Below are 23,778 nucleotides of genomic sequence, written 5' to 3'. Positions count from 1 at the left end.
TACCTCCATTATGCCGGATCCACACCCACAACAGGAGATGATCACTGTGGGGCAAGGATTTGTAGGTGGTGGCGCTGGTGGTGGAGGGGGTGGTTTTTCTTTTGGCTTCTAGAAGAGAAAAGCACATCTCTGCATCCTTGTATATAGGTGCTGAGAAGCTGAACATGGTGTCCCTGGAACAGGCACCTGGCACTTTGGGGCCACTCAGCTAATGTTGTGGGATACATGAAAAGACAAGTAAGTGGTACCCCATAGCAAGGGGAGTACCCTCCACAAGCAGAACAGCTAAACTCTCCCTGTTCATACATCTGGATCCTCCTCAAACTGACCTCACTTCTGTGTTCTTAGCTCTCAGATAGTCCCTTGCTGGAAGAAGCCTGGCCTGGAGGATGTTGTTCAGTGGCCCTGCCTCTGCAGATGCCTGTCACTCCAGCTGGTATGGCAGGTGCAGATGCAGCCTTCCCAGGCCAATTTGAAGCCAGCACAGATTCCACCTGGGCAGGGAGGCCAGCTTCCTACCACTTCCAGACCCAGATGCCCCTGACCCAGACCAACCCTCACCCCTGCCAGGAGACAGGGATGAAGACACATTTAAAGGAGCCAAACCAACCTCCAGAGTCTGGAGATGGGAATGAGCACCTGAAACTTGAGGTTCCTATTGCAAAAGGCTCCCTGACTACTCAGCATTCTACAGTAAGTCCTTTGAGTCCCACAAAAAGCCCACTTATTTTAGTAGAAATCATCACATCTTCTGAATATGCCTTCAAGGCACTATTTTTGTAGCACAGATTCATGGTTAAGAATTTCTGGATGCCTGGAGGGGTGTTGTATGGGTGATATCAACCTAGTCAATGTCCTCCCCAGATCCCTCTTTGACCCTCTGTTCCCATTGTCTTTCCCCAGGTAGGTTGAGCTCCAGGGCACAGGCTTCATGATGTATCTTTTGAAGGTCAGTGTTGTTCTCAGGTAAGTAACAAAGTCATGATTCAAACCTGCACGTACCTTTTCTGGTAGTGGCTTCATGATATCCTGGAATGTTAAACAGACAAAAATCAGGAAATGGAGGAGGTGTCATGGATTCTGCCTGGGCTCTGCAGTCAGAGGGGACACTGGGATGGAGCAAAGAAATGGAACATGGCTTTGGTGAGTGTTTGTGTGTGTGTGTGTGTATGTGTGTGTGTGTGTGTGTGGTGGGGGGCAGGGGTTCCCTGTGCCTATGGTGCTCTGCCTAGCAGGCTCCACCTGACCCAATGGGTGTCTCATGCTTCCTAGAAGGGTTATGGAAGATGAGCCAGGCCAAGAAGCCTACCCCTAGATAGGCTCAGCTGCTGGAGTGCTGCACATCTAACCAGAACCTACCTGGAGCCAGAACACACTCTGGCCTCTCTTCCTCTGGAGATCCTCTCTGTCTCTGGTGCCCTCACTTGCCTCCCCACCTTGGGATAGTCATAGGCTTTCTCTGCTCACTGCTCCCACTGTGCACAATGAAGACCCTCCTGCCCTGTGCTGGCTGTTGTCCTTCCCACATCAGCTCTTTCTGCTTCCATTCTCTAGTTCTCTGTGATGTTCCTTCCAACCCTGATCTCCAGAGCCTCTGCCTTCCCTAATGCCCCCAGGTGCCAGTCTCAGTCCTTTGCTATTGCTTTGCTGTACTCAGGATACTGACTGCATCCTATTTAGAGTGACATCTCCCTCTCATGCCCTGAATGAACTCAGGTCTGGGAGCTCCCCATGGCCAGGAGGGTACCTGCTTCCTTTCTCTACCTCTGGATCCCATCATGGGCCTCTAATCACTGGCACTCAGCCATGGGAGATGAAGAAATGGCAGAAGGCACTACAAAGGTGCAGAGATCCATGTTGGTTTAACAGCTCCTCTGGCCCAGAAGTTGCTACTCCTCCCTGGCCAGCATCACTCGGCATTTGGAGCCATCAACACTTCCTGGGTTCCCTCTCCTACTCTTTCTTCCACACAGAGGCCAGCCCTGGGTCCTTGTCCATCCAAGGCCTGCTGAAGTCCAGTTTCTGAGAGCTTCCCCTGGTACCAGAGGTTCTGATATCCTTCTCCAGGGCCTAGGGCAGGCCTGAAACAAGCATCCACGTGTCCCAGGCCAACTCTCTGAGCCAGCCTGGGAAGGAATCATGTCATGAGTCCAGGCTGTGTCTAGAGTCTGGGAAAGTGAGGTTAATCTGTGCCTCCACTGGACCTTGCATACATCTCAGAACTCATGGGCAACTCCCTCGCATAGACGGTATGTGCTGGGGGTTGGGCATACTCACCTTGAGGCATAGTTTCCAGCAACAGTACAGCAACAGTGGGATCAGCAGCAAGAGTGGCAGCAAGGCAAGAAACCGCAGGTCATAGGTTTTTTCCTCAATAACGGTGACAGTATTTTCAGTGTTGACTGGGGGACCCTCGCCACCCTGAAGAAAATAATGTAGCTGATAATACTAATGGCGGAGGCCCTGGAAAGACTTAAGGGCTTTTTCCTAACTGCCCACCCCCTTGCTTTCCATCTGTTCCAGTTTTAGTTCTCAGGTTGCCTGACCTTCAAGGATATCATGGGGTGAAGGGGGTGAGCAGTTCCATAGAGGGTTGTAAACTCTGCCTCTGGTCCTGCTGAAAGACTTCTGGATATTGAGATCTCATTGTCCAAAGCATGAGGAGGAAGACCTCCGCAATGTGAAGGGGAGTATGGTCAGACCATGATTTGTCCTCATGGTATCTGATGTCTTTATTCTGGACATACAATAACCCAGAAGCTTCATATCTGATGAACCTGGCCCTCACTGTTCACCTCAGTTTACAATTCAGGACCTTGTAAAGACTACAGAAAGTACAAGTGCCCAGATAGAGGACCCCAGAGAGGTACAGGCACAAGATAGGAACAGGAGACAGCTGTCTATCAACCTATAAACTCTCCCAACTTCCTAGCTCTATAGCCGTAACCTTACCTGCTCCTTTCTCTGAGTCTCAGCTAGCACATCTACAACAAGAGGAAGCTACACCACTCCTTTATGGGCATTTGTCAATTCAGAGAGTTTAAAATATCCTTGCTTGGGCTCAGGTTCACTTGGGGTTTAAGAAGTGGGGGCTATTCTTCTGGTTTTAATTCTTATTTCAGGGATCCCAGGCTACCCTCTGGGAACACAGCCTTCCCCACTATCTCCTGAGTCAAGTGGTTGCTTAGAGTGAAGCTGAGGAGAGGATATGGGGGAGGAGCCTATGCCAAGAAAACAGGTGGCTGAAAGGAGAAGCGATGCAGAGAGCAGCAGTGATGGGCGCTGGCTGGGCTGGAGTCACTGGACTGCTAATCGTGCTCTTTCCTAACTGTGCCTACTGCAGGAAGGGCTATGAACAGGTGGTCTCCTGATGAGCACATGTGTGAGTTCAGCCTGATGATCTGTGCATGGATGTGCAGGAGTAAGCCAAGGCAGACTTTGAGGGGGACTGTCAACCCTGTAGGGTCTTCACAAGCTGACACTGAATGTAAGGGTGAGTGATAAGTAGGCACAAGCCTCCTCTTTCCAGGCCTCCTATTATCCTACATTTCGCTAAATTGCTGGCATGATGTGAAGCTCAGAAAAGACACACTGGGTGGGTAACACCCTCATTTTCAGATTGCTCTTGCTGAGCTGAGAAGGCCACACACAACTGGTAGCTGTTTTGCAACCACAGTGTGGTGGGATAGGAGGAGGTGTGCACTGCAGGTGAGAGAGAGCTCACAGAGGGAGACAGCTGGGACAGAGAGGAGACTGAGGACCCAGGCATGCCTGAAGGGCTACTGAGCAGGCCTCAAGGCCGGGTCCAGAATGAATTTGGTATCATATCCATGACTGAGGCACCAATTCAGTGCACACACACATCCTACCTCAGCTGGCAGAACCACCCAGATCCCTGTGCCTAGGCATTCCCACATGGAATGGGTGGGCACCCTAGATGTCATAGACTCTAGCATGTAACAGGCAACCTTCCAGGCTCCCATACTGGCCCACCTGGAATTTGGAGGAACCTGTCTGCCCAAGCTGCTTTGTAGGCCTATCTGGGACCTTCTGCCTCTCTGATCTGTCCAGGGTGCATTGGCATCTAGAACAGGGGCTCTGGACAGCACAGGGGGCGCTGAATCCCCACCCAGGTACTTACGCCACACTTAGTGCTGTTAATGCTGTGTTTGTTCCCAAGGAAGCTCTCACCATTGTTCAAGCTGACTTCAACAAATACCTCCCTAATGCACAGAAAGGGCAGATATTGAGAACCAGCCGAGAAAGACTCGGTTCAGGCCCTTGGGGAACCGTAGCCCACTAAAATCCTCATTATAATAAATCTGACATTTCAGCATTTAAGACCCCCAGAGAGTATATAGGGGGATATTGAGAGCTCATCACACAAAGCATGAGGAGGAAGACCTCAGCAATGCGAAGAAGACTATGGGTCAAACCATGATTCGTCCTCATGACATCTGATGTCATCATGACCATAGACTAAGGAACCAGAGAGGTGTGCATGGTGTCACCATCCTTAATTTTATTAAAGAATATATAGTTTTTGCTCTGCAAGGCAATTGAAACAAGGGTAACAGTCTTTGCACATATTGTCTCCTGCATCCTTCCCTTGTCAGAGCTTGGGCTACTGTGGATCCCTGAACCCCTTGCTGGTCACCAAAAAGGGCAGGTGGTGAAGGTACCCTTAGCCCACTCACAGATAGACATGCATCCTGGCAGAGGGGCCATTCCAAATTCTCTACACTTAGTGGTGGTAAACACTGAGCACCTGATCTCCCACCCTAAGATCTTCAAGCAGGGGTACTTACTCATCAGGTTGTTTTATCTCTGCTCCAGGACAAGTTATGGAAGTGTCATTGGAATCCTTGGGTTTTTTATCTGAAGAGAAAATGACACGACTATGTCAATGGATCTGTACATCTAATTTGTCACCCCTCTGTCTGTCAGGGAAACCAGATGGTGTGGGTTGTGTATGATGGAGATTAGATGGTGGGTGCTTTAAACTCATGGACAATTCTTGCTACTTATGTAGGCTATGGACCATGTTCATTAAAAGAAAAAAAAAAGTTCTCTCTGAGGAGCTGATATTTGAGCTGAGACCAACCAGACAATAAGCATCCAAGGAACAGCAGAAGAAAGAGTTTTCTGTGCTATGGGAGTGGCATTTGCCAAAGACCTGAGGCATGAACTACTGAGCTTGTTGAGTTGGAAAGGAGTGAGCCAAGAGAGGTAGGTAAGGTGAGTGGGAAGAACCTGGGAAGAGGTTGTGTTTTATTTCAAGTCTGATGGATTTTGCAGGAGCTGCATAGATTCTAGTCATTGTTTAGCTATAAATGTTGCAAGATTTTATGGTGGACTGGGTATGGGGATAGAACTAAGGGAAATCAAAGATGACACTAGGTTTTTCTGGGATTTTCGACCAGAGGGAGTGGGTGGATGGTAGTGCCATCTGAGAAGGGGAAACCTGAGGAAGGTATAGGGCTTCCTCCCCTCCCCTCTCCTCTCCTTTTCTTTCCTTCTCTAGGAAGACTGAGAAGAGCTTCGTACTCCTATTCTCCTCTCCTCTACTATCTTCTCCTCTCCTCTCCTCTCTTCTCTTCTCCCTTCCTTTCTTTCTCTAGAGAGCCTGAAAAGAGCTTTATAACTTGCAACTATGGAACCTTCTCTGCCCTGAGCCCAATTCCTCTTTATACCTCCTTAGCTGTGGTCAAGTATGAGAGCCAAGAAGGGCTGACCACTCTGTATCTGCAGCCTTGGGGATTCATGAAGGTCTCTGATTTCTCCTCTGCTTGCAGGAATGAATAATTTCCCAGAAAGGCTCGCTGCACCTGAACAGGCTCGGAGTCTAGGTGCTGCTACATTTCCCTTCCACAAGCCTCCTGAGCTCAGGACATCGGCCATCAGGGAAAGGAAGCTGAGGACACTGTGGGGCAAATGCTGCTGTGAGGGCAGCCCAGCACAAACTCATCCTTGTGGAGGTGTGAATCCCTACTCCAAGACACTCTTGGGCTGCTGAGGATTTATTACTTCCCATGTTTAGATGAAAGGAGAGATGGCCATGCATCCCAGCAGGTATATCCTTCCACTTGTCCACACTGCCTCTAACCACACAATACCCACTGAGAATGGTCAGCAGGGACTGGGAACTGGCTGGTTGAGGGATGGGGCTCTGTTGTTTAGTAAATGTGGCCTGAGGCACAAAAGGGGTACTTACCAACAGCGGTTTTATCCTTGAACTTGAATCTACAAATAATCTGGTCCTTATTTCTTGCATTATGAAAACCTTGTCCAGTAATGAACACATCATAAGAAGCTGCAAGAACAACATTTAAATATCTGAATGAGGAAGAGCTGAGGGCTGCATTCTCTCTGACTCACTGTTCATGGGGGTCCAACCCCCAAGGTGTGATTCCCACAAGGCCCTGATGAGGTAGCAGGTATGTCTGAATCAGCATCCATGAGTCCCTTTGGACACATTCTCATCTGGTGTGGCTGAGGTGGCTGAAGGGCCTTGCACACTTGGTGATCCTCCTCCCATCACTCTTGATCCAAAAATTTCATGACTGTAACCCAAGCCAGTACATGCACAGGGTCCAACTCAGAGGAAGTCTTCGTACCCTGAAATCTCCAGTGCTTCCTAAGCTGCAGGGCCCCAGGCTGTGTACTGAGCCGGCCCTCTTGTATGGAAGGCAGAGAGGAGCTCTGATGCACAGGCTGAAGAAGCCCTGCCTTATGCCTGTGGGGCTCCTGAATGTTCAGGGACTCTCTCCTCCTCCTCCTTCCTGTGTTTCTGTGCCTGTGGTAGTGGAGACTCTAGAAGCAGGGCAGGAAAACAGGTGTGGCACAGGAGAGGCCCCTACCCTCCCCAGGAGGTTTCCTCACAGGATGTGTCCATTCCCAACTGTGGGTCCTGAGGCCAGAACATCATCCCTCATCCCTGTCTCTTCCTGACACACCAAGGAGCACAGCCACTCGCCTGTGTGTAAGCAAGCACTTCCTTCTACCAGTGTGTAGCCTCCTTCTCCTAAGGCCAATACAAGGGACAGAGAGGAGAGCAGGGTGTCCAGCTCCAAAGGAGTCAGGATTCCTGTAGTCCTCAGTAGTCCTCAAGCTCAAGTCCAGGCTCATTCACCTGTACAGTCACCTCCTGGCTCATGTCGACTTTATTCTTCACCTGGCCTCCTTCATTAGACTCTCAAGGATAAAATGAGAACTGATCTGTTATGTGTCATTTGGCTCCAAGGATCCTGCCTTGGGTTTCCCATCTGAGTAATTGTCCCTCTGTATGTGGCAACTTGCACATGATGGCCAGTAAATGAACAGGTCACTGGCCAAGCTTATGTTCGGACACATCTGTCACACTGATTCAGTTGCTAGAAGGAGTGACATCTCACATCCCCACATGGGGTTTGTCCTAACTGTTCAGATGTCAAGGCCTGTGTGTCCGGGTCACATAATGACACACAGGCACCAGCCACCTGGGCTGCTTAAACCAGAAGCAGAAGAGGCCATATGGGAGAATGGGGGTCCTTGAGTCCACCCCCACCCCTTAGTACTTGCCCAACACAAGCAAGGGCTGGGGGAATGTTGAACCAAGATCCAAAGTGCAAATATCAGGACCTGCCACTGTCCTTAGGACCCATCAGCTTCCAAGTGCTAATCCAGTCACCACCTCTGTGTCTCCCAACAGTCCTGACAGTGCTATTTCTATCCATTTTAGGCCACACTGAAGTCCCAGATATCTGGCACTTTGCTGCAGGCCTGGTGCCACAGGTAGCAGAGCACAGATGTACACACAGTTCTGCTACCAACAGCCTGTGGCCATGGAGCCTCCCTGTGGAGGGTAGGGAGGACAGGACTGCCTGACTAGAGTCCACATTGCTCCTAAGCTCCACCAGGGGAAAAAGGAGGCTGAGGGCTCTGTTTCCATCAACCACAGTGTGGGGACACCAACCATGTGGTACCAGGGCTACATAGAGGGTTTGTGACAAGGAGAGGTGGCCATCCTCCAAGACCATACAATCGTACCCTCAGCACACTGAGGCAGGAATGCAAGGTGGACAAAGGCATCCTGGTCAGGTCCAATCCTAGGGGACAATGGACTGACGTAGCCCTTTCCCCACTGGGTGACATGAGCCCTGGCTATCAAGGTGGACACTTCTATCTGGTAGGGAGGTTTCCTTTGTTCCCATCAGGAAACTGGAAGTTGAGTTATGTCCAGTTCTTTTTCTTCATCCATTTATATAATCACCCCCTTTTGGTGGATATGCAAACTCCACATATTTCTCAAATCCCCCATCAGCCTGGTCCTCCTGGAATGAGCCCTGATTTCCCTTGACCTACTGGCCTGTTAAATGTTGCTCACTCCATTTGCTAGTGTTTCCTTGAGAGTTTTAAAAAATATGTTTTTCTACTTTTGCAATTAAACATTTTGTATTAGATAGATAATATTTGCACATATACCCACATCGTGATTTCTAACACACACACCCCCAAAATGTACATTTCATATACACTATATCTATACACATGCACCCATGCACACTCCCAACATCCACTCACCCACAAACACTCCACCACACATAAACACAAAATACACATCTCGGTACACATATACACATGCATATACTGTATATCCCATGCACACTTACCCCTCCATATACCATATAAAAACACTCCACCTTCAGGCAGTAAATCATACACCATATACACACCAAAAAACCCATACATATGCAACATACAATACTCCTGACATACTACAAACCATTCCCTAAACACTACATATATCACACATATCCTGCACACACATTCCACATACCCACAACACAAGTATATACCCCACAAAATACCACTGTTCTCACATACAACATACTCTGGTACACATACCATACAACACACTCCATTACCTATATAGGCAGAAACCATAAACATACACAAACACCAAACTTCCTGTTGTAACATAACTCATGCCACCCACAATCTACAAACTTACATGACACACACCACATATATATTGCATACACACGCCACAAAGTTATACCAAAACACACATAATTTATACACACAGTTCATACCCACACATGTGCACACAACATGCACACCACAATAAAGAACTCCACACAAACACTATACACTACAAAACACTACACACGAATCATGCACATAGATACCTACACACCAATACAATGTACAAATGAAAAACACAGCATATACTACTCTTAGAGACTGGAAACACCACAAAGATTTTCTACAAATCACACATGCCACATACCACCTACAAATTCTGAGATGCACCACACATCATATAAACACCACACAGTACATATACACTCATATCTTCCTACACACTACAAAACACCAAATATCCACCACACATATACCACACACATCAGACACCATTATCACCATATACAAATGCACACCATGCCCTCTCACCTCCTGCACAACACACTCACCACACACACACACATGTACAACACCTGCACATGGCACACAGTTCCCCCACATACCACAGCATTTGCACTACAAATATGTATACCACACACACCACTGACCAGGTACGTGTAGATATCTTCACACATACTACACATAGCACACACTGCACACTCTACATACATATCTCACCAATCCTCCCACAGTCAAAAATACTACACCTACACACACCTTCCCACTCCTACTCAGTCACACATATATTCACTGGTTGTGAACATGTCACAAATTCAAAACTCACACATATCATACACATACACCCTGATACACACACATTCCCATATACACATCTCACACACTATATACACAAAACATACACCATGGAAGAACCACACATATCAAGCAAATCACACACACAAACACATAATATCACACAATCACCCCATTCATGCATACTCATGCAATGTGCACACTCATCAATTAAACAATCGGTCTACACCAGTAACCCCTTCAGTTCTTACCTCCTGCACATCGATCAGAAGCCTCTACAGATGTGACTTCAATGCAGGTCTTGGAAGAAAGCTGGAAGAGAGAGGGGAGAAAGGGGGCTAGGAATGTGATCCTCAGGATCCAGAGAGATGCAGATCACCTGTGCTCACATTCAGCCAGACTCACTGGTTCAACAACGGTTTTCAGATCCGCAAATCCTGTGTCCACCCCAAACATGTGCTTTGGGGAGTCTGCAATGGCTGTCATCTACAAAGGAAAAGAGGTGACTTGAGCCCCTCAGCCAGGGTACTGAGAACACAGCAGGTCCCCAGACCCAGGGCAGAGTGTCATGCCCTCTTGCAGTGGGGCTAGTGGAGTGTCAGGAGCTCAGGGTCAGATGTTGGCTTTTGCCCACAGCCCAGGCTTAGGGAGCAGGAAGTTCCCCCCACCCACCTAGCACAGATGGTGCTGGTGACTCACACCCTTTGGTTGTCCTTTCACCGCAGTCACCTGTTGTGCAAGTTCCCTGAGGCAGGTGAGAAGACCAACTTCTTCCAGGCCCTGGGAAGCCACCCGTGAGACCTTTCCCAACTAGGCTGCAGAGGGACACCTGGGCACCTGCTCTGAAGTACCTGATCTTTCTGGTAATCCAGCACACCCACAGTGTAAACGGTTGCCCCCATACTCCGAGACTTGTTAGCCTAAGAAAAAGGTGTCAAGAGTAAATCATCAGACTATGCGGGGCACGGTGCAGGGAACCATGGATTGAACTCACCAGTTCCTTGGTCTCCTCAAATATGTTTGGTAACAGTCTTCCATCAGTCATAGCAATAATCATGGGGGTAGCTTTACTGCCTACAGAATAATCAAGAAAGAGTGTAGCTTGGTTGGCAAGTGTCCATCCATGTTTATGCTGCCATAGGCCTCCAAGGCCCTGCACTGACCACAGCAGACAGGTCAGGTGCTCCCCTCACCTCAGCATCTTGGGTAAGGTGACTTGAGTTCTCATTAACCCCCAATCTGTGCACACTTGCCCCTGAGGAAGCCCAGACATTCCTCCATAAGCTTTAGCCTATTAGCTGGGTGAGGGGAGCGGCAGTCAGACAGTCCGTCCTGCAGAGGCCCGTGAGGCTGATGAAGGCCAGGCACCTGATTCAGGCACAATCTGTGGGAATTCTTGGGCCATCTGTAGATCTGGTAGTTTAAGACTGTTGTTCACTGGGCTTAGGGGAGGGGATCCCACATGCCCTCAGTGCTGTTCTGCACCAGGCCCCACATATTCCTGACAGGAGCTTCAAGCCTACAGTCCAGAGGGACATCCTTTCTGGGGGTGCAAAGCTGTTTGCGTTGTCTGAGATACAGGTCCAAGAGGCCCTTCAGAGAAGGAAGACACAGATGAGAGAAGGAAAAGCAAGGCTGGCTTGGCAGGGAAAAACAATCTGTGGGTTGGGGCTTTACAAAGAGGCCTGTTTCTTCAAAGTCCCTGCAGTTTTTCTTCTTTCTGTTCACTAGGATCAAGTGTAGGTCAAGGACCTCAGAGTGACCAAGATCCACGCATGGATACCTGGGGCCTCAAATATAGGTACTTCTCAGAACCATCCTATACAAGGCTCACTGCACAGGCTGGTCTTGCAGTTCTGGCTCCAGTAACTGGCTCCAAGAGTAGGAGCTTGGAAGAGGCCCAGGAGATCTGCACATATGTCTCCCAGGGGCACCAGCTATATGCCCCACCTACCACAAAGAAGGAAGCAGGCAGCTTACCTTCAGCGATGACTTTTTCCATCTGTTGATTTACCTGCCCAGGAATGAAGAAACATTGGACAATAATAGTGAGATGCCTTAGTGATACTCTAAGAACTGGGAGCCTCAACTCCAGGTCCCAGCCATTCATACCAATTTAAATCCTTCGTGCATGTTTGTTTGTCCTGTAGGCACCACTCTCTCAAGTCTCTTAAGATTCTCTTCAATTACTTTTCTGAAAAACAAGTTGAAAATAAAGATTAAGGTAAGGAAGACTGACAATTATAAGCCAACTTATGAACTGTCCCACAGCTTTGTCTACCGTGGAATTGCCTGGACACGAGAGGACACAAGGCAAGCATCATGGTGACCCCCATTTGGCACTGGGTCTTGGACAGGAAGTTTTACAGCCTTCTCTGACCCTAATGTCATGAGCACTGTGGAAGGTCAGGTGAGGCATGATGGTTGCTGAGAACATAGGCCATTTTCTGAGCTCATGTGAGGGTATTCAGGCCTCAGGGAGTTCACCATGGGCTTGCCTGGTCCAATTTTTGTTAGAGGAGGAGGCTCACAGGGATGTGCTTGTGTGTGAGAGACAGCATGGGGGCTCATCATTCCTACCTCTATCTCTAAATCTTAGAACACTGTCCCCCTGAACACTGTGCTCCCCATAGGGAAGGCTGAGTTTAGAAAAAGTCATATGACTAAGCTCTGCCAGCTACTATCCCCCACTGCCACAGACTTCTGGCCAGTCTACTCAATTAGAGAGCTGGGCTCCAGGACGTACTAAAACAAAAGACCCAAAGCTGGGGTAGCAGCCCTCAAGGCTGTCCATGAGGGTGCCCAGCCTAGCTCCATGAACTGGCTGGGGGATTTGGCCTGTCAGGTGCTGTTAAAGCAGACAGGATTAGGACAGGCAGGGAGGGCTCTGTTGGCAGTAAGGATACAGGAAGGGGCATACTGAGGCCTGGGTTAAATAAACATGACAGACTGAGTCAGCAAAATTAGAGAATAGACCCTGGGTGTGGCTTTCCACCACAGGCAGAGAAGTTCCTTGTGTGAAAACTGAGGGCCCTAAGCTTGGCCCTAAGCTTGGCCCTGCCAAGGGAGATGAGGAGGTCATACCCAGCCCTGCCCAGGGAAGGCCAAACCAGGGTCCACCCAGCCCAGCCCAGTACCTCCTGCTTCCAGCCCAGCCCTATTGTCCCTCAGGGACTCCTGTCAGCATCCTTACCACATCCTTCCTCTCTACCACCTCACACCCACTCAGGTCTCTCCCAAACCTATACCAACAACCCAGGTCTTCCCTGTGTCCACGGGCCCAGCACCTCCCTGTCTTCCTTGACACTGTACTGTTATGGGCCAGAATATATGTGTCTTGACCAAACAAACTCCATTGGACCCTGACACTCCATTTCATATAAGAAATGCTTCTCCCTTGAGAAAACTCTGCCTCTGTCAACTTGATCCTGCTTAACACAGCCTGCTTAGAAATGCACGGCCTTGGAAAATGTTTCTGTTCCTATACAATGTAAAATTTTTCTCTTTTTTGTTCCCATTTTTTCTTTGGAAATGTACCCTGACTGTACTGGATTATTCAGACCCATTCCCTGTGTTGCTATGGTTTGGAACATAGTGGTTTGGGTGTTTTTGCTATAAGAGTGCACTCACCCTACCTTTTGCAAGGGGTGGAAGGTTGTAGAGGCGACTCGTCTGCTGCCCTTCTGACCCGCCAGTGAAAATAGTCTCTATGTCTGGCTTCAAGACTGACCCTGTGATTTATTTAAAACGTGCCACACCAATATGTGGGGGCCAATTTGTCCACATGCCCTTGACCTCCTTCCCCTTGCCTAGGGCTGGCTTGTCCCTCCTCGTTCCCTGCTTCTGGCTTTTTTGTGGGGGACACTGGACAAAAGATGCCCCACAACTACAAACATGCAGACATCTTCAGTGTCTCCACCTCTCTTCTGTGCCTGTCCTACTCTGTGCAGAGCACTGGACATTGCATCCAAAGCTCTCCCTCACCTCCTAGTCAGTCAGAAGCTCCACAACTTCCCACCTCTGGGCCCCTTGGCACAGGTGCCCCACCCTCCACACCCTGGATGCTTGTTCCTCATGCCTTTCTGCAGCACCCATCCCTGCCTTGGACTCAGGGCCCCTCCTGGCCTAGATCCTCTACAAAGCACTTCCCCTGGTTCCCAGGCTGCCTCACTGGCCTGGGCAGACATTTACCTGCCATGGAAGGTCCCAGGCCAGAGTTCTGGTGGGACCTACCTATCTGCCCCATGAGCTTTTAGAATAGGGATGGGGAAGGTTGACACAGCCAGCCTCCAGGGAAGAATTCAGGACTGATAAAGGGCAGGGTAGATGAACTTCTGAAAGCACAGAATCTGCAGGTATCAATGAAGCAGTCGTCAGAGGGGCACTGGCAAGCCAGGGCTGGAGGCCAATGTGGGTATTTAAGGTTGTCAGGACCAGCCCACCTTGCTCTCAGTGAGCCTCTCTGATCCTTGGCCAGGCTCATCAGGCCTGCCTTGGGCTTCACAGAAGCACCTACCTGTCTCCAGTGAGCGGCATGAAAATTTCTGCACCCTTTGAGTAGAGAACGAAGGACATCCGCATATTTGGGCTGAGGAGGAAGCACAGTTCATGAGAAGCCAATGCACTGGTTCTACTGGATATCAGTGAGCAGCCAGGGAGGAGATGCATATTTCCCTGATTCCCACCCTGTCTCTTCTGCACTGGGGTCATTTCAGATAAGGGGGGTTCAGAAGCATTTGGTGAGGGATTCTGAAGACTATGGGGATAAAGTGTCCAAGGAAAAAGAGGGTGCTGAAGGTTTCCTGCTTCAGCTCTGTATTCCCAACACCCCAACTCTCTCTCTTTCACTTGCACACACATGCATGTGCATGCACACACGCACAAACACATAAGCACACATCCCACAATCATGCACCCACTGAACATGAAAAGAGACAGACATATCTACACTCCTCCATGAGGGCCTCCCACCCACCTGGACTGTCTTCTACTGTCACCTTGCTTGTATCTTCGTCCCCACTTCATTCCCTGGCTCAAAGAGTTCATCTTTTTTTTTGGCAGCCATTTACACACCTGCCTCCCCTTTCTCTCTCTCTCTTTTCAGTGCCCTATAACCCAAGACCCTCAGACCTTATAATAAGATTGCTATATGCCTCTCTGGCTGAACTCCCCAGTGGTCTTGTTTTTTCTTGACTCAGTTCACCCATAGTTATTGAATTTTTTTCCCAATCTTGATCTTGTCTCCCCAAATCCATGAATCTTCAATGACTTCTTTATGGCTCACAGGGTACATTCTAAGTCCCTTGACCTGGCGTGATGAGTCCCTATAGCTTGGCCCCAGACTGGTCAGTGCTGTCTCATCTCTGAGCCTGGCTCTGAGTTTCTTTCACTCCCTAGCTTCTCCAGAACCTCTTCATTAGAGGTCACCTTGATGGTTGCTGTGACCCTGTCCCTTTCTCTATCCTTCAAGATCAAGTTCAAATATCCACCTTTTTTGAGGGAAACTATCTTTGATTTCTGGTATTCCTGCTTTGTCCTTTAACCTTCCAAGGAAGTCAAGTTCTCTGCCAGTTACTGAGTTACTGTACTTTCTTTTAAAATAATATTTTAGTTGTAGATGGGCACAATATCCTTATTTTTAAAATTTATATGTAGTGCTGAAGATGAAACCCAGTGTCTCACACCTGCTAGGCAAACACTCTACCACTGTGCTACAAAACCCCAGCCCTTTTTGGTCTTGACTTATTTCCAGCCTATGAGGTCCTGGAGGGAAGACTGTGTCTCTGCACTATACCCTGTCTCCCAGGAAGGGGCCAGCCAGTGTTGCTGAGACCCCACAGGTGCAGTGTGGTTTGTTCCTTTCTTGCCCTGCACCCTGGGCTCTGTGCTCCCTACATGAGGTGCCCCCACGCTCACCAAATCTAACGGTCATGCCCTTTGCCTGCCAGGGACTATTCCCCTCAGCACAGAGGAGCCAGCAGTGTGGAGAAGCCGTACTTTTTGAATTTGTTCACCAAATCCTCCACCAAGTTATAAACGTAAATCCAATTGTTGTTCACACTGGCAGACCTGAAAAAAAGGAAATAAGAGTTGGGGATATGGCATATCCAATGGGTGTGCAGTTTCTGCCTTGCCCCGCTGTCTAGCAGGCTCCTTAACAAGTGCATCTCAGCACCAAGAACCATAGTGCATCATCCTGAGAGGTGACATTAATCAGGGCCAGGAGTAGCAGAGGGTGGTCAAGCCTTTGGCCTGGGACTGTAGGACATTCCAAGATGAGGTAACTTTGGTAATTTACCAGTGTGGCTGGTCATGCTAGGTGGGATCTGTGTAGACTCTGAATGGGGAAGGTTATCTTGGATGGAAAAGTCCATTATCTTTTCTGATTTGCAGGTTCCCTTTGCCCACCCAACTCCCTGCCATTTGCCCTTGTTTTAACCATTTCCTGTTCTCTCTATGGGCAGGTAGAGAAGGGCTTTTGGCATCACTGCCATCAGAGGCACTTGAATAGTCAAATCCCAGAAGGTGACAAGTCCTGGCCTGCAATTCTCCTTCCCCTCAGATTGGAGATTTACTCAGGCCTATCTGACCTGCAACCCCATGACACTGCCAGATTCCACTCACTGACTCAAATTTCCCAGAGCTCACTGTGAGCAGCAGGTGGAGTCATTTTCAATAGGAATCTAAACTTCATCTTGCGTAGATGGGAACCTGAGCTTATTTTATACCCAGTGTTTCCCATCAGCCTGCACAGCTCAGCCACTCTTAGTGCTAAGGCCTTTTCTAGTAGGCACTGCCAGAGGAGCAGCATGTCCAGCTGTCATCATTTCCAACTAGGAGGGAGAGGCACAGGACCTTCCCATCCTGACTCTCAGGTCCCTGCTCTCTTTTTCTCACATCCTGATCTCAGGTCCCTGGATCTCTGGGGAGGAGGTAAAGGGAATTGGAACCTCCTGATATTCCACATTGTGGGGATCACTCCCATCTGTGCTACTTCCCAGGGTCAAAGGTGTTTGCAATTCCACATCTCCATCAGCCTCCATTGCACCAAGGGACAGCAACTAGATTCTAAGCATGAAAGAGAAACGTCAAGCTTAACTGCTATGCTTTCTGTCCAAGTTTTGAGAGATGGTCCATGGTAAAACTGAAGTTAGTGTACTTGCTCAGACATTTTTCCTGGATCCATGGTGGTTCATGTGATTCATGTGTTATGAGAGTCAGAACCCTTACTAGAAGTCACCATTTCTTCTCTCCAGTTATCACTGTGCCCTTAAATGTGAGTTTCTGGAAGGTCATGCTTATATGTGCTGAGTCACATACTAATAGCAACTGCCTTCTCTCTATACCATCCTATTACCTCCTCTAGGCTGCATATAAAACTACATGTAGCTGATGATGAAATAAGATCTAGATAACCCTAACAATATCAGGTTCAACTTTCACTGAGAATGTGTATGCTAGGAACCTGATATGCATGCATTCCTTATGATACCCATTTCACAATTGAGAAAACTGAGGCACTGAGTGGTGAAGAAATTCTTGACAATATTTATAGTTAGCGTGTTTCTGAACCAAGATCTTTCTTCAAATCCCACACACCACTTGTTTCACTGACACCTGAATGATGCTGTGGTATCCATCATTAGCTGGCTAACTAAGCTCTAGACAGCAAGCCCATCCAAAACACCAACTTTGCCCTCTGCAGCTCCCAGGCTAATGTGCAAGACAGCTTTTTTTCCTAACTAAAGGTAACATTGTCTGCTTTCTTTCTTACTCTTCTTACTCTTCTCCTGTTTTTCCCCTGTAGAAAGGAGTATCCTCCACTGAAGACTATTGAGAGTCAGAGTCTTCAACACATTCACATGTTCTGTAAGAGTTTCAGTTTGAGATGATTGTCAAAGAGGGTGTGTATTCTGAACATGGAAGGAAGGGAGTGTTCAGGGAAAGAGTAAAGGAATACAGGGACCAAGATTTCCTTCCCTAGAAAGGAGACAACAAGGAACAGTGAAAACTGTATGAAGTTCCAGCAAACAGGGCTCCAATCATGTTAGTGCCCATGAGAGACAAGATCACTACACTCTTGAGGACACTTTTAATATCAGTTTGAGACCAAAACATCACAGTTGTATCACTGATTGAATCATCATGTAGAAGGGATGGAAGAAGATGTTACAGAAACACGCATGGAAGCTGGTTATGAGGAAGCCAATGCTTTATCCCTAGAGTAAGAAAAGAGAAACAAAAAGCAAGAAACACTCTCCAGAACAAGCTTATTCTTAGAACGAAAGATAATATCACAAATGAAAGATAAGTTTGCAAGTGGTTGCCTTAGGGAGTGGGATCTGCAGTCTCGCAGAGTTGGGCAGGAGTACTTATTTATTAATTTTTTTATTGTTGTGAGCCTCATTTGAGTGCTTGACATTTCAATGCATCGTCAAGTATTTCTGTGATTTAAAAAAAGGAATTATAATTAAAAACCAGTAGCATGAGTGTTTGTTCAGAGAAATGGTGTCTTTAAATCTCAATGCCCTTTTTCTAATGGAAGCTTTCCACCTCACACACACAAACAACAACAACAAAAAACAAACAAACAAAAAACCCAACTTCTTCTGGGCCAATTTTGCAAAGTCTCTGGAAAAAATTCCACAGCAATAATGTAAGTGCCTGTATGAGAAAACGCCATCTTCAAAGTATGAGAAATTTTTTGTGTGAATGTGCTGTTTTGCTAACCCTTTGACTACTCCATTTCCAGTATATAGACAGTTTTGATTTTGAGCAGTAGACCCATTTTAAAAATATTGTCCTTCAATTAAAAGGAGCAGTTGCAAATTATTGAATACATGTTTTCACCTGTCTTGGGGATACTTCATGGGCTGACTCCCTCTCAACTTTTCCTTGCATAACTTGGAACATAGGTAGGAAAGGAGGCGGGCACTTTACTTAATGGCTACAACTGAGCCACAGGAGTCAACAAATCATAGATGCCCTGGGCCAAAGGTTTTGGGTGGAGATGTACAATAGATTATTGAAGAACCAGAAGAGAAGCTCTAGACCTGAACTCCAGGAAATGACAAAATATCTTTCAACAAAAATGGAAAAAACCAGACAATAACTCAAAGCCATATGAACATAGAAATATTTCTGGCAAATATAAATACAAGAGCAAATATATGTTCCATTATTGTTGTAATCTTGTTTTCTCACTTATTTTTCTTTTCTGCAGCATCTATAAGACAAATGCACAAAATCATATACTTTTTGAGACGACAACATATAAAGATGTATTTTATGACATTGTAACAAAAGGTTGCATAATGTAGAACTTTTGTATGTAATCAAATTTAAATGGCAGTGATTCAAATTGGGTTGCTATAACATTAGAAGGCTACATGCAATCCACATGTAATCATAAAGAAAATACCCCAAATAGAATATACACAAAAGTAAATGAGAAACAAAATGTGTCATTTCCTACAAATCGACTAAGCACAAAAAAAGAGAGACATGGAGAAAAGGAAAAACAGAAAAGGCAGAAAACATACAGGAAACAAACATAATGCAAAATCCCTTCCCTTCAAATATAATCAGATTAAAATCTTTAATCCAAAGAAATAGATGGTTAGAATGGAATTTAAAATAAAGAAAGCAAACAAAACTCATGATCTAACTGTCTAGTGTTTACAAGAGACTCACGATAGACCTAAAGGGATACATAGTTTAAAGTGAAAGGATGGAAACATATTTCATGCAACGTAAGGCAAAAGAGAGGTGGGGGTGATTCCACTAATTAGAATTTAAGTACAAACTGACAGAAGAGACAAAAAAATATTTTATTCTTAATAAAAATGTCAATTCTCAAAGAAAGATAAAACAATAATAAATAGACTTGCATCAAAAATCAGAACTCCAAAATTTATGAAGCAAAACCAACAAAGTTAAATGGAAAAAGAGTTCTAAATTATAGTTGGAGACTTTAAAATGTCATTTTCAATCATAAATAGAACTATATAAGATATAAGGAAATAGAGAAATGAAAAAATAGAATATTCTAATATAATTATTTTAAAAAACTATACCCATACTGGGGCATGATATTGTTCAAATTATGTTATGTGCATGCACGAATATGGCATGATAAATTTCACTATTATGTGTAATTATAATGCACCAATAAGAAGGAAAAACACTGTGTGAAATAGTATGTACAGAACACTCTACCTGACAACTGAATACACATTTTTTTTCAAATTCATATGGAAGATTCTTTTTAGTAGATTATGTGTTAGGCAATAAAACAAATCTTTAAACAAATGTAAAAGTTTGAAATCATTCCAAGTATCTTCTGTTATCACAGTGAAAGAAAGCTTGAAGTCAACCAGAATGAAAACTCAAAAATTCAAAAGTAGGTGGGAATTAAACAACAAATTTTGTCAAGGAGAAAATTATCAAAGAAGAAATCACAAGGAAAGGTTGAAAATACCTGAGACAAATAAAAATGAAATGATGACATAGAAAAACATGGAATGAAGCTAAAGCAGTGCTAAGAGACAATTTATAGCTATAAAAATATATTAAAAAGAAGAAAGACCTATCAGTAAATCAACTTTTCCTCTTGTGGAAAAAAAGCTAAATTTAAAGCTGGCAGAAGAAAGGAAATAGAGAACACTATAGAAGAGATAAAATAGAAAATAGAAATGTAGAGAAATTTTGATTAAACCAAAACCTTATTCTTTGAAAGGAACATAAAATTGGCAAACCTTCATCTTTATTGACCTAAAATAAAAGAGAGACAACACAATGATTAAAATCTGTGTCAGCTTTATTGTCAATTCTATAGAAATTAAGGGCATGCCATGGACAGACATCTTTTGGCTAATAAATTGGATGCCTAGATGAAATAGATTTTTTCCTAGCAACACTCAATTTACCTAAAGAAATGATGAAATTGGGGCTGGGGATGTGGCTCAAGCGGTAGCGCGCTCGCCTGGCATGTGTGCGGCCTGGGTTCAATCCTCAGCACCACATACAAACAAAGATGTTGTGTCCGCTGAAAACTAAAAAAATAAAATATTAAAATTCTCTCTCTCTCTCTCTCTCTCTCTCTCTCTCTCTTAAAAAAATGATGAAATTAAATAGAAAATATGTATAGAAATTTAACATTTAAAAGATTGAATCTGTAAAAAATAAAATAAAATAAATCTACCAACAAAATCACCCGTGAATTCTACCACTGGTGAATTCAAGCAAACTTTCAAGGAAGAAATCTCATCAATTTTTTAAAAAATCTTCCAAAAATTGAAGACAAGGAGAAACTCTGAAACTCATACAAATGAGGCAGCATTACCCTACCACCAAATTCAGAAAGAGAAACTCTAGGAACGTGCAGGCCAATGTTCCCTCTGAATATAGATACAAAACTTCACAAAACACAGGGAAATGGAGGTGGAGGGGCTCCTCTAGGACTCCTCCTAAGGGCAAATTCCAACAGGATCTTGCTGAGGCCAGCAGGATTGACAATTGGCAAGTTTGACATTAGGAATTGAGGGGGATCCAGCAGACCAGCCTCAATTCTGGACCCTGACCTGGGGCTCAGGGAACTCAAGCTGCTCCCTTTCTTTCCTGGCCTCCCAGTCTTCAGCTCATTTTCCAGCCCCAGCCAAGTCTGGCCAGATTAACTGCCTTGTCTCCCAGCATTGAAGATGCCATGTGGGGATCCATGTGAGGTGAGGAGGAGGGTTGACAAGTGGCAACATTTTTGACTCAGAAACAATTTCTCTGGCCTTCTCTAGGCCCCCTACCCCACTCATGCCTTTGCAGAAAGGAAAGGGGAGAATCTTTCACTTTCTGATAATTTGCATCAAGCTATGATTGACCTCGAGCAAATCATCAGCTCACTTCAAATCTACATTTTAGCCCTCCTAAAATGCAAGGATAACCTAACTCCTCAAGATGTTAGGAGGCTGATTTAGTTAGCTGTTTTTGCTGCTGTGAACAAAAGATTCAACAAGAATTATTTTTTAGTCGAAGAAAAAATTATATGGGGGTTTACAGTTTTTTTCAGGTCACAGCAGCAAAAAAAATTATGAGGAACTAAATTTGGGACAATGAAGAGAGAATAGCCCAGGAAGCCCAGGTTTTGTTGAGGTGGTATAAAATACACCAGGGTAAGGTAGAAAGGAGACTAACAGGGAAGGGAAAAGAAACAGTAACTTCAAATCTAAGAAGCTCCATAAAACCCCTCAAATTTACCCCCCCCCCAATTCTGTTTTCCTCAATTCTTATGAAGGCCTTCAATATTTTAGCATTATGAGTCCAGATGATTAATTCCTACCTACATTACTAGTTTATACATTTTATACAACACCTTTTCTTTAGAATAAATAAAGACAGGGATAATATTGCCCCAGAAAAAAATGGTATTTCTTATATTATTAACTGGATGATGTCAACTAAGAGATCTGGAAAGAACCAGATAACCATAACCTGCACCCTGCTCCTTAATAAAGAGAATTGAGCTCTTGGGCTGATATCACTCATCCCCTACACACTTCTTATGTTCAATATTTACAAAATTTCTTATAAAAGAAGACCCCAAGTACCCCCAAAAGGCATTTCATTCTCAAATGTCCACATTCTTTCTCTCTTGGAATGGGCAGCCTGTTCCTTTGCTTGCTTTACTAAATAATTCTCTTTGCTTCTTAAAATAAATCTTTGTGGCTATTTTGAAACATGCTGATATTTTTCTGTGGCATAAGTCAACAATCTTCCAGGGCTAAGTTGAGGTTCCTCTTTTCCCTTATGGGGACCTCCTTGATCCTCTTTCTGGTGATATTGTCAGTGCCTCTGGGCACCTTCCCAATCCAGGTGCCAAACCCAGACTAGGACATATGTCAAAAAAATACCTTTGCTTATCTGCAGCTCAAGATGTTTGGTGGATGTCTAACATGCTAGGGAGGAAAAGGATTTGGAGGCCAGTACGTGCTTCCACAACCTTCTGGGGTTTCCTTACCTCTGTCAAAGTACAATGTTCATTTCCAGACCAGCAGGAGGGGCTGAGAATGGAACCCAGAACATAAACACCCACACTCCCTTTCCTTCCTTAACAGCCAGCCTAAGGCAAGGTCCAGCTTCCCCAGGGTCACAGTGAAGCAGAGCCCCCTGCTCCTCAGTGCAGGAACTGTGCCTTGGCTGTCCATGTGGGGAAGGAAGAAGCAAAACATGAGAAGCAGCAAAGTGCAGGACCTTCTGAGCAGTGGCACTGGGAGAGTGCCCAGCAGAGGCCACAGAGCACTCTCTCCAGAATAGCAAGCAGTGAGCCTTCCACATGGCTGAGAAGGTGAATCCTAACCATAAGCCGACTGAGAGGCATGTAGGAGCAAGATCTGAGCCAGTGAGATCTGCTGGAGGGGCAGAGCCATCCAGGAACCCTGTGATGGTGTCCCTCCTTGTAGGCAGTAAGTAAGCTGCTGAGGATCATACCTGAGGTCTGACCACAGACAACCCTGCTTGTCCTCTTCCAGGATCTGTAATGTTCTGACCATAGTGACTAAGGCTAAAAGCTAATCCCCATGGGCTATCTGGGGACAGGGCAGAAGGGTGACTCACTTGTCCAAGATAAAGTAGAGGTCAAAGATCCCCTGGCAACTGTTTTCCTTTTCCGCTTGCCTTGGGAACCATCGTTGCCTTGCACCTGGATCTCGGCGGTTGTAGAAGCTTCTTGAGCCCTTGCCCAGGTGATGGAATATTCTCCAGCCAGGGCCATGGTTCTGAAGGCTCCCTGATCTCAAAAGGGTTGGAGGTAGCAGCAGTAGCAGAAATAGTGTAGTGCAAGGCACTTGAGGACAGTGGATCACCATTTTCTTGATGTCGCTGTGATCCTTCTAGCTTTTAGAGAGCTGTACAGGGTCACAGGTAGGCTGAGCACAGACCACCTCTGGCTTCTTGTTCTGCCACCTCCACCTGTACCCAGGGGCCACAGCCGTTTGGCGCCCTATCACCAACAATCACTGTAGCACTCTACCAGGAGCCTGTTTGGGCATGGGGACTGGGGAAGCAGCAGCTCTGAGTATTCTGCCACCA

At 46.0% G+C, this 23,778-nt stretch overlaps 1 protein-coding gene across 1 annotated transcript in view; it reads right to left on the bottom strand.

Annotated features, from left to right (window-relative positions):
- Antxrl (ANTXR like) overlaps positions 1-23,555 on the bottom strand; it is a 36,595-nt gene extending 13,040 nt beyond the window's left edge. Inside the window, 14 exon segments of the mRNA XM_058583660.1 lie at positions 4-108; positions 1,003-1,029; positions 2,278-2,421; positions 4,142-4,223; positions 4,809-4,878; positions 9,951-10,011; positions 10,105-10,185; positions 10,551-10,619; positions 10,694-10,773; positions 11,680-11,713; positions 11,812-11,893; positions 14,216-14,287; positions 15,697-15,768; positions 23,305-23,555. Coding sequence (XP_058439643.1) covers positions 4-108; positions 1,003-1,029; positions 2,278-2,421; positions 4,142-4,223; positions 4,809-4,878; positions 9,951-10,011; positions 10,105-10,185; positions 10,551-10,619; positions 10,694-10,773; positions 11,680-11,713; positions 11,812-11,893; positions 14,216-14,287; positions 15,697-15,768; positions 23,305-23,555 — 1,230 coding nt within the window.
- Between the last annotated feature and the right edge of the window lie 223 nt (positions 23,556-23,778).

This window comes from Marmota monax, unplaced genomic scaffold (assembly GCF_021218885.2).
Source record: "Marmota monax isolate L192 unplaced genomic scaffold, Marmota_monax_Labrador192_F-V1.1 WCK01_AAM20220418_F8-fsc00161, whole genome shotgun sequence".
NCBI classification, from domain to species: Eukaryota; Metazoa; Chordata; class Mammalia; order Rodentia; family Sciuridae; genus Marmota; species Marmota monax.
Note: the sequence above shows the minus strand (reverse complement) of the source record. Positions and strands in the feature narration are given on the sequence as shown.